The sequence below is a fragment of the Opisthocomus hoazin genome, chromosome 24, assembly GCF_030867145.1.
Source record: "Opisthocomus hoazin isolate bOpiHoa1 chromosome 24, bOpiHoa1.hap1, whole genome shotgun sequence".
Lineage (NCBI taxonomy): Eukaryota > Metazoa > Chordata > Aves > Opisthocomiformes > Opisthocomidae > Opisthocomus > Opisthocomus hoazin.
This window is the reverse complement of record NC_134437.1, coordinates 8322152-8338416: the sequence shown is the minus strand read 5'-3', so window position 1 is coordinate 8338416 and position 16265 is coordinate 8322152. Positions and strand designations below refer to the sequence as shown.

At 45.1% G+C, this 16265-nt stretch overlaps 1 protein-coding gene across 1 annotated transcript in view; it reads right to left on the bottom strand.

The window, feature by feature from the left end:
• The window catches only part of PKNOX2 (PBX/knotted 1 homeobox 2), an 89225-nt gene that overhangs the window by 21470 nt on the left and 51490 nt on the right, over positions 1 to 16265 (bottom strand). Inside the window, exons 4-5 of the mRNA XM_075442567.1 lie at positions 8563 to 8671; positions 2229 to 2368 (exon numbers count right to left, since the gene is read on the bottom strand). Of these exons, the coding sequence (XP_075298682.1) occupies positions 2229 to 2368; positions 8563 to 8646 (224 nt within the window). The 5' untranslated portion in view covers positions 8647 to 8671. The remainder of the gene's footprint in view (positions 1 to 2228; positions 2369 to 8562; positions 8672 to 16265) is intronic.

Here is a 16265-nt window from a genome sequence, read left to right as displayed (position 1 = left end):
AAATCCGTACTTGGGTAGTTTTGGCTGATAACTAAAAATAAGCATCCGGGTTTGGGCAACCGAGTCCGTGCGTGGGACCAGCCAATATTTTTTTTTCCCCGCTTTTCTACGTGGGAAATCCCTCCAAAAAGGAATTTTTGGAATTTTTTTGACCTTCAGATAAAGACTGTAAAATCTCCAAAGGGTTTTTCGGCTTTCGGTGTCCCGCGAACGCTGCAAAAATCCTCACAGGAGCGCAAAGAAAAGGCCAGGAGTTTCTTTTTTTTCCCCCTTGAATTGACCTTGAATTTATTATTATATTTTATATTATAACTTTTTTTTCCTTGAATTGACCTTGAATTTATGACACAAAGCTGGGAGGAGTGGTGGATACACCGGCAGGCTGTGCTGCCATCCAGCGTGACCTGAACAGGCTGGAGAGTTGACTAGAGAGGAACCTGATGAGGTTCAACAAGGGCAAGGGCAGGGTCCTGCACCTGGGGAGGAACAACCCCAGGCACCAGTACAGGCTGGGGCGGACCTGCTGGAGAGCAGCTCTGCGGAGAGGGACTGGGAGTGCTGGGGGACAACCGGGTGACCATGAGCCAGCAGCGTGCCCTGGGTGCCAAGAAGGCCAATGGGATCCTGGGGTGCATCAAGAGGAGTGTGGCCAGCAGGTCGAGGGAGGTTCTCCTCCCCCTCTACAATGCCCTGGTGAGGCCCCATCTGGAGTCCTGTGTCCAGTTCTGGGCTCCCCAGTTCAAGAAAGATGAGGAGCTCCTGGAGAGAGTCCAGCAGAGAGCTACGAGGATGAGGAGGGGCTGAGGGAGCAGGGCTTGTTCAGCCTGGAGAAGAGAAGGCGGAGAGGGGACCTTAGAAATGCTGATAAATATCTTCAGGGTGGGTGTCAGGAGGACGCGGCCAGACTCTGTTCAGGGGTGCCCAGCGACAGGACAGGCGGCAATGGGCACAAACGGAAGCAGAGGAAGTTCCAGCTGAAGATAAGGAAGAACTTCTTCCCTCTGAGGGTGACGGAGCCCTGGCCCAGGCTGCCCAGGGAGGTTATGGAGTCTCCTTCTCTGGAGATATTCCAGACCCGCCTGGACATGGTGCTGTGCAGCCTGCTCTGGGTGACCGTGCTTGGGCAGGGGGTTGGACGGGGTGACCCACAGAGGTCCCTTCCAACCCTGACCATGCTGTCATTCTGTTATTCTGTGACCTCTTTTTGCCTTGAGAAAATGATTTCCATCGCTGGAGAAATTCCCGTCATGGATCTTGAGAGCCGTTTCATCCAATCCTTGGCGTTTTCCCGGGAAACCGGTGCCTTTGTTCCGCGCCTTCATCCACCTTCCCGGGCCTTTCGGCATCGTAATACTTTAATATCTGGAGTCGAAATATTTTCATTCCTTCACTTCCGAGCTGCAATGTTTTGGTTCAGAAGCCCCCACGGCCCCAGCCGTTAATGAGGGGTTAATACTTAACCTTAAACATTAATCCTAATTATAACATATTATTATACATTACTGTTACATCATTACTGTGTACACTATAATATTGTAAATAATGACATATCACTTATATAATTGCACGTTACTTATCTTTCTATTTACATAATTGTAATGTTACTTATTACAATTCTATGATAACATTACTGCATATCTTACAATATTATATTGTATTATATATATTATATTATATTATATGAATATTATATTATTAACTCCAAAGTGACCAAAAAAAGGGGACTGGAGGGGCTCATCCATCCCGCGCCCGCTGCTGCCCGCACTCCGTACGGATGCATCAACCGCATCATTCAGGTTAACGCGTAACTCGTCTCCTCCCGGGTGCTTTTCTGGCCCAAAACCGCAGGGTTTTGCCAAATAAAAAAAGGCTACTTTGGGTTTTCCAGGTGGTGAAGATTTTGGGGCGTTGGGGTGGGGCAAAACCAGGTCCTTGAAGGAGCTCCACCACTATGCGCTATTATCGGTAGTTATTATTGTGAAAAAGGAGCTAATTGCTAATCCCCCCCCATTCCTGTGTGTTAATTAATGCATAATAGTGGATTAACAACGCATTATAGTAACGAATGCATCAGCGAATCCATGCATTAACCAATGCATTAATCGATGCATCACCGAATCGGCGCGTTAATAATGCATTAGAAGAACTCATGCATTAACAAATTAATGCATTTATTAATGAGCTAATTAATTAAGGAGCTGATGCACACTGCGGTTAGCTCGCATCACCTGTAGACAGCTCGCTTGTCGGCCTCCAGCTGCGCCTGGGGGTTGCCGGCCGCGGCAGGTACCGGTGCGTTGGCTGCCGCCGCCGGCGTGGCGAGATGGACGGGCTGCGCCTTGCTGGGCTGCTGGGCCGCGGCCGTCATCTGGGAGGGGAGGGGAAAAAAAAACAAAGGAGAGGGAAAAATAGGAAGGGGAGAAAAGAGAATGGGGTTTTATTGCACTTTTCCGTCGAGTTTTGCAGCCTTCCGTGTCGAATTATTGAAATTTAGGAGGAGGCAGCCCTGTGCCAGGGCTCTGGGCAGGATGGTTCCGCCAGGTGAAAACATATTTCACCTGGAAAGATTAGATTTCTCCACTTTTCCCCCACTTTCTTCCACTTCTTTCCACTTTTTTCTGTGGGGAAAACACAGGAAAAAAAAAGACCCAACATCCTTACTGCAACGCTCGCCTCCTGCTCGCCGCGACTTTTTTTCAAGGCGAGCAGTACTGTCTAGACACCCAGGCATTGCAGACTTTCTTCCAATAATTTTGGGCCGCTTCCGGCTCACCGAGCCCAGGAATGAGTCATTGCGGCAGCGCGAGAAGCCAGCCGAAAAGAAATAAAAAAAAATCAACCTTTGCTTTATTTCGCCCGTGCCCAAATCCACCCGTCTTTAGCCCCAGATGGCTGACGGAATGGGAATCGCAACGCACCGGGGCTGGGAATCTACGGGCGGAATGACGTCTGCGACGCGGTAAATCCTTCTGCTAACTCACGTTATAAAGTCATAATTTCCAATTGCAATTATTTTAGATATATGTCTTTAAGACGAGAGAGGCGGGCTCGCCAGCGCGGGCGCAAATCACTGCGCGCCACTCCAGCATCACCCCCAGATCGGCACCTCCACCTGTACGGGGCTGCATGCGTTTAGGGGCACTTCCCGCTTCAAATGAACAACTGTCGCCAAGAAATCGGAATTATTTGCTGCAGACGAGCCCGACGCGTCGCTTTGTCTTTACAAGATAAAAAATTCAGGGAGAATTCTCATCGATTTGGGTCCAAATCCTCAGCCACTCCCCAAGCGTGGTCATTTTACCCCAAAATCTCAGCGGAAGATCAACGCGAAGTGGGTGCGCCACCCACTCTGGTGTGGAAATCTTGCGGAAAAAATCAGAATTTGCCCCTTTTCCTTGGTAAATCTTCAATCCTCCCTTGAGCTGGGTAGCAAAAGAGAGCCTCTGCTTCTTGCAAAATATTTTATATATAGTTTATTTGTTTGTCTAATATACTTATATATTCATTTCTGTGTTTAGTTATATAGAAATAAAATATCTGTCTATATAATTTGTCTAATATATATCTATGCTAATACAGAAATACAATATTTTATATATTGTCTAATATACTTCTATATTTATTTCTGTGATTATTTATATATAAATATCTATATATAATTTGTCTAATATATATCTATGCTAATACAGAAATACAGTGTTTTATATATTGTTTATTTGTCTAATATACTTCTATATTCATTTCTGTGTTTAGTTATATAGAAATAAAATATATATATATGTCTAATACATATCTATGTTTATACAGAAATAAAGTATTTTATATATTATTTATTTGTCTAATATACTTCTATATTCATTTCTGTGTTTAGTTATATAGAAATAAAATATCTATATATATGTCTAATACATATCTATGTTTATACAGAAATAAAGTATTTTATATACTATTTATTTGTCTAATATACTTCTATATTTATTTCTGTGATTATTTATAAATAAAATGGTTTTCTATATACATATGTATACATATGCATACATAAATATATGTGTATATATACATAAATATATGTATATTATACTTACAAATATATATATATGTATATATGCACAGAAAATTATATCTATAAATACATATATGTATACATGTACATGCCTGCAGTCTTCTCCAGCCAAAGCCCCCCTTACACTCAGGGTCTTGGCATCAAAAAAGCGAATTTCTTGCCTCCCTTCAAAGCCGCGTAAACCCGAGCCGGGCCAAACCCGCGGCCCCTTACGCTTTTCAAATGTTTGCCTTTAATATCTCCTGCCTGACCTTTCGCTGCCGATACGGCGCAGGGTTTGGTGTGGGTTTTTTTTTTTTTTTATTAATCTCCTTTTATTGTTCATAACTCTGAAGTTTGGCTCCGGCACCTGCACGCTCACCCGGCACTATTTGATTTCTAACACTCCCGACCCCGAAGCAGCTTCGATTTCCATCCCTCTTCACTTCCCTGCTGCTAAAAAAAAAAGTCAGGGAAAATTTGAGGTTCCTACCTCAGCAGTTTGGACTTCGCTTTTTCCCCCCCATTTTCTTATCTAAACCCAAAATGAAAGTGGATTTTGGAATCCTCCAGCCACGCCACTGACAATTTTCCCACCCTCTTTTCTTTTTCCCCTTTCTTCTCCCTGTTATCTCCCTTGAAAATTACTTTTTGGGGGAGAAAATGGCTTTTTCCTCCCCTCTCTTTCTTTCCTTTTTTAATTTTTTCCCCTTGTCGCGCTCATTTACCAGAACACCGAAGCCCTTTGCGCCTCCTTCCCTGAAATCCAGCCAAGCTGGCCGTTTCCAGCCAAGTCTGCAACTAATTGGGTTATTACCCCCAAAAAACCCCTCAGCTGCGGCTGTTTGGAAGCCATGACCTCACCTTGGGTTAAGAAAATCATAAAAAGAAATAAGAAAAAGGCAAAAATGCAGCCAGAAATGGCTTTCGAGGGAGCAGGCGGGGATGGGGAAGGGGGAGAAAGGAAGGCGCAGGTGTTGGAAAAAAGATGTAGGCAGGAATTCCCCCCCGAAAATGGGCAAAAAAGAGCTGTGGGGAGTGGGGGGGAGGTTGAAACAAAATACAAGAAAAAAGTACAAAAAAATGAAAGAAAAAAGTACAAAAAAAAGTAAAAAAATATGTTAAAAATAGGGATGAAAGCAAAAAAAGTCTAAAAATCTGTAAAATAACTGTGTAAACAATGTTAAAACTATGTAAAACTATGTAAAGATGTAAAAAAGTCAAAAAAGTACCAAAAAAATTGTAAAGAATTATGTAAAAAATACGGATAAAAGCAAAAAAAAGTCTAAAAATCTGAAAATCTGTAAAATAACGACGTAAAAAATGTTAAAACTAGGTAAAAATATGTAAAGATGTAAAAAAGTAAGCGAAAGTACCAAAAAGATGTAAAAAATAGGGAGAAAAGCAAAAAAAAAGTCTAAAAATCTGTAAAATAACAATGTAAAAAATGTTAAAACTAGGTAAAAATATGTAAAGATGTAAAAAAGTAAACAAAAGTACGAAAAAAATATAAAGAATTATGTAAAAAATAGAGATAAAAGTAAAAAAAGTCTAAAAATCAGTAAAATAACAATGTAAAAAGTGTTAAAACTAGGTAAAAATATGTAAAGATGTAAAAAAAAGTCAAAAAATTTATAGTCTGTTTAAGAACATGGAAAATAAGGCAAAAAAAGGATAGAAAAAAGTAAAAAAACTCATACTAAAAAAGTTTTAAAAATGTAAATAAAAAAGTAAAAAAAAAATTGCATTAAAAAATCCTCATTTTTTTCCCAGACTCCCGATTAAAACTCAGATTTTTGAGGTGCCGCTTGCTCGCCGACGCACATCCCCTCCCCGTTCTATTCCTTTTTTTATTCTTCTGGGGTTTTCGCTGCTTTAAGATGAAAACCCTTTGCCGCATGCCATCATCCCTCCTGCTTCGGGGTTTTCTTTCGAAGGCTTTGGGCACCTCTCTGGAACGACCGCAGTGAAGGTCTTCAGGGCAAGAAAATCTCCCGAATCAGCAATATTTACCATACTCCTTAGAGTGAAATTTCTCTACCACCGTCCCACGCGCTGAAAATGGCGGTTCTGAGCCCAAAACAAGCACCAAGGATGCCAGAGGTTGGGGGTTTCATGGAGCCTACTCAAAAACCAGTTATCTCCACTCAATTTTTAAGCTGGGACTTTTTCAAAATATTATTTTGATAATTAAAAGTCATATATATATATTTCCAATTTTCTATTTTCGTCCCGACGTTTTTCAAAAAATTATTCTGATGATTTAAAGTCATCTATATATTTTTCCAATTTTCTATTTTTTTTTCCTCCCTGGCGTCGCCACCCCAGAAGCACTTTTTGGGGCCGGGGGGGCAGAGCCGCTTTCATCGCTTTCTGGGCTGAAAATGCTGACAAATCAACTTCGCCACCCCATTTTTAATAATTGTTTCAATTTATTGATTTTTATGATTATTTCAAATAATTGAAAAGAAGCATAATTTTAATTTTAAATAGTAACATTTTAAATAATTTTAAATAATAATTAATAATTTTAAATAATTATTTAAAATACGTTTTTAATTTTAAAGAATTATTTAAAATACTTTCTAAAATAATTTTTTTTTATGTTTTAAAATAATTCTTTAAAATACATTTCTACGAGAAGTAAATAAAGTAACAACATTTTATCTATTTCAATTATTTTTTTTTCATTTCCCATTTTTGTCCCTGATGGAACTATCTAAAAAGCACCTTTTTTTTTTTTGGGGGGGGGGGGGGGGGTTTAAAGCTGCGTTCATTGCTTTTCGTGCTGATAATACCTATTTTTAACACAACCTCTTTCTGCTAACCTCGACAGGGAAATGCCTGAAGACTCCCCCTTCGCTTTTCCTTTTCCTTTATTACAGCACAGCCTCCGCCGTAAAATATTGACGCAAAGCTCCCGCCAGCCCCCTTTTTTAGCACTTTTCTCCCCAAAAGGGTCCCCTTAGTGATGAGCCAGTTTTAGCCCTAATAAATAAATTTATTTATAATTTATTTTTATTTATAATTATAAATTTATATTTATATATTTATATTTATAAATTTTTATTTATTCATCGCCCACCCTCCCCATCTCTTCCCTGCCTTTGAGGAGAGGAAATTTGTGCAATTCTCTTTTCCAAACCTTCAAAATCCCAAATTCCCAGGTGAAAACTGACAGCAGCCACCGCGTTGAGTCAAAAAACGCAACTCCTGGCTGCCGCTTTTCCTCCAAATCCACTAAAATGAAGGAAAAACGCTCGAGTGACCCCCTCGACGGAGAGAAAATGGAGGGGTTCGGCCAGCGACGCTGCCAAGGGTCCCCGGAATTCAGCGCAGTGAAACAGGGGGCAGATAAGGGACGGGGATGGCAGGGGGGGGGGCCGCGGAAAATCGCGGCTGTTTGAAAAGTCCCTGAAATTGCCCATTAGGGCTCGGAACGGCGTCGCGGCTCCCCGCTGCGTCAGCGAGAAAGGCGGCGTGTTTCCGAGCGGGGGGAAAAAAAGAAAAGAAAAATCGGGAATAAAAAAAAAACCCTCTTGGAGCGGAGCAGCGAAGCGAGCAAACGATGAGCGCGAAGCTGGAGGAGCCATCAAACCCCCCCCGAGGTGTCATTTGCGAGAAGTGACCTTTTCTCACCGAAGGAGACGAGCGGAGAGGGGACCCGGGTGGCTTTCAGGGCAGCGTAAAAGTCAATTTATTTATTTTAGCTTGCGGAGAACAGGCTTGGTTTTTATTTCTCTTCCCTGGGAGGGGAGATTTTTCTGCCGTCGCAGCCGAGATTTGCAGCAAATGGGGGCAAAACTCAAAATTTCCCGTATGAACCCCCCCAAAAAAGCTGCTTTGAACGCGGGGCCGGTTCAGCGTTCAACCCGGATCATCCCCATTGGGTCAATGAAGCTGGGAAAATGGAAACGTGGTGTGGATTTACCCCCCAAAAAAAAATCTGGGGGTGGGCTGTGAGGCACAGGACAGTCTCCGAAAGCCAACCCGTTGGGTTGTCCAGCCCATTGGGGTGTTCCTGTAGAGTTCCTCTTGGACAAAATCCTCTTCTTCTAATAACTTAACTCTGTAACAATGCTTGGAAAAGTTATTCGACCCCCTTAGAGCGACACTGATGAAGTCTTCCCCCCACCCCCACCCCATCGCCACGGGCTGCCAAAAACGCCGTGAAAATAAATCAAAAGGTTGTTCCTACAGCTAAACCCATCCTGGTGGAGCCAGACGTTTCATCCTTCCAGCTCGTTAGCATCCACGCCACGGCATTGGCTTTCCAAGAAGACCCCGTGACCCCAAAATATGCCAGAAAGGGGGAAAAAAAAAAACAACATAGTTTGTTCCAAAACCCTTCAATCCTGGAGACGGCGCTAAGAAGGGTTTTAATTTTTGCCAGTCTCCGAAACGAGTTTTGGGGTGAAATCTTTTGTCATGGTCATTATTGAGCAAGGGAGGGCAATTAATGCAGGAGTTGGGGGTCAGGAGGGGTGCAGAGGAGCCGATGGGTGCTGGGGGACACTCACCTGTGGGGTGTCTTGGTAGGGAGGAGGGGGCACCGTCTGGGTGGCCATCATTGTCAGAGCCGGCGCCGGGGAGACATGGTGCATCCTGGGTGGGAGTCACATCGAGAACCTGTGGGTGGGAGAAATGACGCTGGATTAAGGGGGATCTTCCCCTAGAAAATCCCTCGGAAAGGAGAAACAAAAAGGGACAGAAAGGAGCGGTGACTTTCCTTGCGCAAGCACCCCGGCACAGCGCTCCACCACCCAGTCCCTGGAAGAAACCCAAGATGATTTGATGACCCTTATCATAATTTCATGATTATTTGAGATTCCTGACTTCGGATAAAGAATGCATCAGGGGCGAAGCAAAGAGGCTTGCTAGTGAGGAGACCTTCCCTGGAGAGCAGCCAGGCAAGGGCAAATCTCTTGGAGACGGTGGTTGCTGTTGGTGAACCTCATTATATTTCCTCCTTGTGAACCCTGGTGCACCCAGGGCACTTTCTTACCACCCATTGTGCCTACAGCCGCGGTGCCTAAATGGGGATTTCCATCCCCTTTCCAGTTGCTCCTCCTTTTTGGAAATGGGAGGACAAGCTAGAAGTGCAAAACCCTTCCATTTTCTGAAATGACACTCTAAAAAGAAAAAACCCCAAACAATGCATCTCTTTGCCTTTGGCCACCATGGAATCACGTCCCCACGCACTGCATGCTCAATCCAGAAGGGCCATTGAGTATCCAATGTTGAGTTGACCAACCCAGTTGACTCCTATGTTGTGTTGACCAACCCAATTGACTCCTATGTTGTGATGACCAACTCAGTTGACTCCTATGTTGAACTGACCAACACCATAGCACAGAAACGAGGAAAGAGGGTTCAAGCCCTTGCTTGATTTGAACCAGGAGCAAGCCCTGACTTTGCACATCCCATATGGACGTCCTTGAACCCGGGAGGCGGTTTGAGACATGCCACCTTCAACCTCTCTTAAAGTTGCTCTGCTTTCTGTAAATCCATAGTTATTTGGGGACAAAACAGACTATTTTTTTTTTTGTATCTTCAGGTCCTGAGGTGATGGCGAAAGGAGAGGGGCTCCAGGAAGGGACAAATTTGTAGAGAAGGTCTTGGCTGGATGCAGTGCCCAAGTTAGACCTGGTGGCAGAGTGTAAACAAAAAACAACTCTTTGCCCCAAAATGCCTCCTCTCCTATTATTTCGCTGCAGCTGTGTGGTTGCTTCAGAAGAAAAGCCGAAGATCTTGCTTAAATCCTCAGAAAAAACCCTGTCCGCGGTCCTCTCTGAGGCTCTGAGCTCTGTATTGAGGCAACTCACAAAGCCACCTGACAAAAATCTCCCCAGAGCTTCCAAAAGTGCATTTCTCCCTGCAGTGACTCGTTTTTGTCAGGAGGTGACATCTCTTGAAGGGTTCACCCTGTTGCAATGCCAATCATTGCATTGGGTTCCCTGTTGGCTTCTCATCTGGCCTTTGGAAAGCAGAAATGCAACAAGTTATGCAGAGTCCTCTGATACAGCGAAGGGATCTACTAAAAAATAGCATCAGTGTTGCTTTTGCCGTGAAATGGTGACATGTAGGAAGAAACGCCCTCACACGAGGTAGAGAAACGAGGACACCGATGACTCTGTAAAAACCAAGGCACATTTGGGGTCTTCTGATCAGTCTCCACAGTTGTTTGGGGGAAGATTCTCAATATTCTGGTCTTCTCCGGGAGGTCCACTGTTGTTTGGGGGAAGATGCTCAATATTCTGGTGTTCTCCCTGAGGTCCACAGTTGCTTGGGGGAAGATTCACAATATTCTGGTCTTCTCCATGAGGTCCACAGCTGTTTGGAGGAGGATTCTCAATATTCTGGTCTTCTCTGGGAGGTCCACAGCTGTTTGGGGGAAGATTCACAATATTCTGGTCTTCTCCATGAGGTCCACAGCTGTTTGGAGGAGTATTCTCAATATTCTGGTCTTCTCCGTGAGGTCCACAGCTGTCTGGGGGAAGATTCACAATATTCTGGTCTTCTCCGTGAGGTCCACAGCTGTTTGGGGGAAGATTCACAATATTCTGGTCTTCTCAGGGAGGTCCACAGCTGTTTGGGGGAGAATTCACAATATTCTGGTCTTCTTCATAAGGCTTCAGACTTTACAGGCACCACCAGGCACCAAGTGCACAAACGCACCATATCCACATGGAAAGCCAGGTGCTGTCTGCATGGGATGAGCATCAAACACTCTTCTTATTTTGCATGAATAAACTAATTTTTTGGTTTTTTTACTTTGCAGTAGTATGGGTGACCCGTCAACAGAGTATTAAGAGAGCACACCCAAAATCCTGCGCATTGGGAAGGCAGATCCAGGTCCTTGCATGACACAGACCTCTTGCAGCGAGAAGGAAAGTGCATTTATGGGATTAAAATTATGCTTTTCATCTTTTTTCCCCCAACAGCAAAATAGCGGGAGGCAAAATTATCTGCTCCTGAGTGAGCCTGCATCTTAAAATCTTCGGTGCTCGGTGTCAAAGCTCGGCTCGCAGCTTCAGGCATGCAAGCATCCGCGTCCTCGAGGGGTAGCACCAGGGGGAAAACCTCCCCGCCAGAAATAGCCGCAGCTGGAGAAAAGCAGAATTCAGCACCGCGACGGTCTAGACATCTCAGCGGGAAGCTACAAAATACAAGAGATTGCTATTTTGGGAAGAAAAACCCTGCTTGGCATCTATTGTTCATGCCAGGAGCGAGCCTACTTCTAGCGCACGGCAATTTGTTGCGGGGTGCGAGCTTTTCAGCCGAAAATATTCCCAGAAGGTGGCAGTCCGGAGCCCAATTTAATGGCCAAATATCATCCAACCTGCTAAAATCAAGCCGTTCGTTGAGGCTTTACGGGCGTCGATTTGTTTGGAGAATAGGACTTACAGCCAAATATTAAAAAATAAAAAGGATAACAATGAGAGACAGCTGTTGCTGATAGTGGTGTATTTATCTTGGGGGAAACAAACGCTCTCGGGCACCATAAATATCTGGGGAAGTGCCTGGCACCCACGGGAAAAGCCGGACGGGTGTTTCACGCGGGAGCCCCCGGCCGTGAATCTCAGGACAACGGTGCAAAGCTGTCAGCCCCACAGATTTATTGGCAGCCAAACGCAGGGAAGGGTGGAAAGCTGCTATTTTATTAATCCTTTTTTATTTTTCTATATTTTTTTTTTATTTTATGCATTAATCCTCTTGGATTTTTCCCCTCCTTGTCTCTTAAATCAATTTAGCCGTGTGAGCTCTTGACCACAGGTATCCAGACGACGCAAGGAGCAGATTGTCGCCAGACCCCTGCCATCCCCTCACAGATCAGCTCAAGGCAATACTCAAATCTTGGACGAAGGGTGAATTTGGGGGGGCCGGGGGTTGAGGAGGGCAGAAATTGCAGCCAGCAGCAGTGTCCCCTGGTTGCTAAGCAGGCCAATGGGATCCTGGGGAAGAGAAGTGTGGCCAGCAGGTCAAGGGAGGTTCTCCTCCCCCTCTCCTCTGCCCTAATGAGGCCCCATCTGGAGTCCTGTGTCCACTTCTGGGCTCCCCAGTTCAAGAAAGATGAGGAGCTACTGGAGAGAGTCCAGTGGAGGGCTACGAGGATGATGAGGGGGCTGGAGCATCTCTCCAACAAGGACAGGCTGAGGGAGCTGGGCTTGTGCAGCCTGGAGAAGAGAAGGCTGAGAGGGGACCTTAGAAATGCCTCTAAATATCTGCAGGGTGGGTGTCAGGAGGACGGGGCCAAACTCTTTTCAGGGGTGCCCAGCGACAGGACAAGGGGCAACGGGCACAAACTGAAGCAGAGGAAGCTCCAGCTGAAGAGGAGGAAGAACTTCTTCCCTCTGAGGGTGACGGAGCCCTGGCCCAGGCTGCCCAGGGAGGTTGTGGAGTCTCCTTCTCTGGAGATATTCCAGCCCTGCCTGGACGCGGTGCTGTGCAGCCTGCTCTGGGTGACCCTGCTTGGGCAGGGGGTTGGGCTGGGTGACCCACAGAGGTCCCTTCCAACCCCCACCATGCTGTGATTCTGTGAAATGGTGAGCAATAAAACCCTTAAAGGCTCTTTCACTTCCAGATGTGACAGTACTTCAGGTTTTGGCAGCGACATGAGATCAGAGTATCCTTAATTTCCTTACGCAATAAAATTATTAAAATATTGCCGTCAAGTTGGAAATGTATTTCCCAAAAAGCTTGCGCCTACCTAAAAGAATTGCAGATTTATAAGCTGCTTTTTTTGCCAGCAATATATTACCTCCTCTTTCAAATAAAAAGAATTAAAGACTGAATTGAGAAGTTCGGGGCTTTTTTCACTGTGGTCACTGATGCCTTAAAAACATTTTCGAAATTCAAAGTATTGCAGGCAGCCGTCCACCCCCCCCAGGTGAAGATGACTTCCTTGATTCATAAAACAGCCGTAAAACCGGATTAGCAGCAGAGCCGAATGCAAAAGGAAAATCCTGCTGTTGGGACTCCACGCTACCGTTTCCAGCGGATAACGTTCATATTCGGTTTGCAAGGTGCAACTCTTGTTTCCAAATCGATGGAAAATGGGGATCATTTTTTCTAGCTCATCCAGCAGCCTCTCCCCCCATGGCAAAGCACGCTATAGATAGCAGACGTTTCAACAGGAGCAACCAGAAAATCAGCTTTTCGGGTATTTCCTCCCCTCTACCCAAAGTTTCCAAATTATTAGAGACACTTGAGGACGTTTTTCCGGCCACGCGAAGGTATTTTTCTGGATTAGGGGAAGATTGCCTTTTTGAAAGGGTTTGGGTTTTTTTTCCATATATATTTTTTAAAGATTTGCAATGATGCCGTGTGAGCTGCGCTCCCTCCGCAGCGGGCTGCAAGTTTTTTATGCCACTGTCTTCCCGGAGGGCTTGAGCACACTGAAGTTTATGATATATGCATTCATTACATGCATATATCTAAGCTAAAATGAAGAAATATAGCCGAGGGCGAAGGGATTGGCACCTCCAGAGGACGATACGTCTCGCTCCGAACAGCGAGCGAGGACAGGCTCACCCTCAGCGGGTGATGCCAGCTCTTCACTGGCCATAAAGCGAATCGAGAGCAGCCCTCTCACTCTTCCGCATCGAATTTCTGTCCACCAACCTTCACCCTCTTCGCTCGTTTTCACCAAAATTCAGCTGTTGCCCCGAAAGGTGAACAGCGGGTTTTCACCAGCTATTACAGGAAACACCTTACACCACCCTAAGCTCATCAAAAATAAACGCAGTTCTATTAACTAGTCGAAAACGGGGAAGAATCCCGTTTTTTGAGACACCACCCATTCCCGGTCATTCCTCACGTTGAGGGTTGCCTCCAAGTGGGCTCACAAGATTCCTCACCTGAGGATATCAGGAGTGTTTGTGCTAGGAATACCACCGGGCCAGCAAATATTTTTCATTTTTGTAGGAGTATTTGGGAGCCAAATTTCTGCTATCCAAACCCAGGAGGGTTTTTGCGCTGGGAGCATCCTTTGCTGTCGGCCAAGATGATGGTCCCCAAACATTGACCTTCGTACCCTTCCCAGGACCCAGTTACTCTGTTATTTCCCAATAAAAAAGACAAATTGAGTCCGTGCTTCTGCTACAACCACGGGCTAAAGCAGATTGAGGACTGACATTGCCGCAGGATAAACCCTGGACCAGAGCAAACCCCTTTTCTATTTTTCTCCTAAAAAAAGCTCTTGGCCAACGCATGAGAATTGGGGAAAGAGGGAGAGGCCATGCCAGGTGGTGCAAAAAAATTCTTGCCAAGCACAAGTTTGGTTCGTCATAGGATGGAACATCTCCTCTGGGCGCAGGGGGAAAACAGTGTTTATTTACTTAATATTAGCCTTTATTTCATATTTGCCTTTATTTATTTCATATTTGCATTTATTTATTTCATATTTGCAAATCCTCCTCCCAGCTCCAGCTCCACAGCAAGGGAGGAGCTCCTACAGTGAATTTCTGACGAGAACAATTACCGCCACATATTTCTCTCCTCTCTGAAGATACCCGTCCCTGAAAGGCTCCAGGGGTATCTCAGCAACATAAACACGAGAATAAAACCTGCAAGAGCCAGGCAGAGCTCCAGTCGACAAGGTTAATGTACCTTGAACGGCAGCATTAAACAACTTTGCTCTTTTTTTTTCCAAGTGAAGAGCTGAGACACCTACGTACATTTTAAAGTCTTATTTTTTATAGAGGGAGACCGTTAAAGCACCTTCCAAAACAAACTGGCACAGGGAAACATCAAAGAAGCCTCTTCAGAGTAACCTGAAAAGACTTTGTGCACTCCAGCCCCCGGCCCAACAAAAGTTCCCAAAAGAGCAAATGGTGAATTTTTTCAGAGGGCAAATCAAAAAAACTTTGAAGTGAAAAGTAGCTGAGGAACCCCCAAAATGCGCAAACTTCCTCTTGCCGGACACAAATTGTCCAGGAGAAGTTTCCAATTGCCTTGAGAGTGCTTGCAAAAAAATAGGGAGCAGATTAATTTTCTGACAGTCCTTAGCTGCGAGCAATTAACGGTGAACAATTTATGATCAAAATCTTGCCCAACGCTTTCAAGCCTTGCCTTGCGCTCTTCATTTTCCATCGCAGCCTGCTAATCTCACGAGAGAGGAATCGCTGAGCACCCACGCTTCCCTCACGCCAACACCACACCTCAGTCCCACGCCGGTCTAGCAATGGGAAGGTCCCATCCTCAAGGTCCTGGCCAGGTTCAGAAGAGCTTCTTGGAGGACAAAGATTACCGCGACTGAATGCAATGAGTTTTGGAGAGACTGGCTGGAAGAAGAGGCTTAAACATGGGTCTGAGATAAATGAGGTGCTGGGAACGTGGGAGATCTGTGGTTCTTGCATGTCATCTGTCCCACCAGCAAAGGGGATGTCTAGTAGAAGGTGTCCCTGCTCATGGCAAGGGGGTTGGAACCAGATAATCTTTAAGGTCCCTTCCAACCCAAACCATTCCATGATTCTACGATTCTATGTCAGAGCTGTCGCTTCGAGGATGGGCAACCGAGAAGGAACTAGAAGCCGAGAAGGAACGTGCTCAAAAATAGTCTTGTTCAGCAAAAAAGTAACCATCAGCTACGTTCTTCCACCCCAAACCAACAACTGCAGTCCTTCACCAATTTCTCAAGTGTTGCAAAGCGCGAATCAGACCAATACTGGTGCAAAACCCACCTGCAACCTCAACAAAGACGCGTGCCGATGATTCCAGCAAAGACCCCACCAAAAACTGGGCAAAGACTTCTTGCAGCCACCACTGCAGCACAAAACCAGCCCGTGGGCAACACCGCAATTTTTCATAATGTCTTTCTGGGGTGATTATTTTGCAAATCAAAGCTCACGGGCTTCACGCAAACCTCCCAAAACCTGCATGAGTGATTGCACCAGGTAAACACAAATGGAAAGCAGCTTTTTGGTGGGCTCGCAGGAAGCGGTCTAAGTGGAAATCTGCTTTTTGCTGGGCTTGCAGAAATTGGGCTAAGAACAGCAGACCATACCCAACACGGGCAAGACGTGCACGGGAGCGTGCAAAGATTTCCCCACCCACGGGAAAGCCCCGAAAGCAGAGCAATGCTGCAGCACACCTAATAAAACCCTCTCCTCCCGTAAATCTGCCTTGTTTCTCGCTATCTCCTGCTAACACGCTCGCAAATTTTCCCTTTGGGAGAGGGAAAGAAATCCCTCTGGAGCCGGCTGTTTTCCTCTTTCCCATA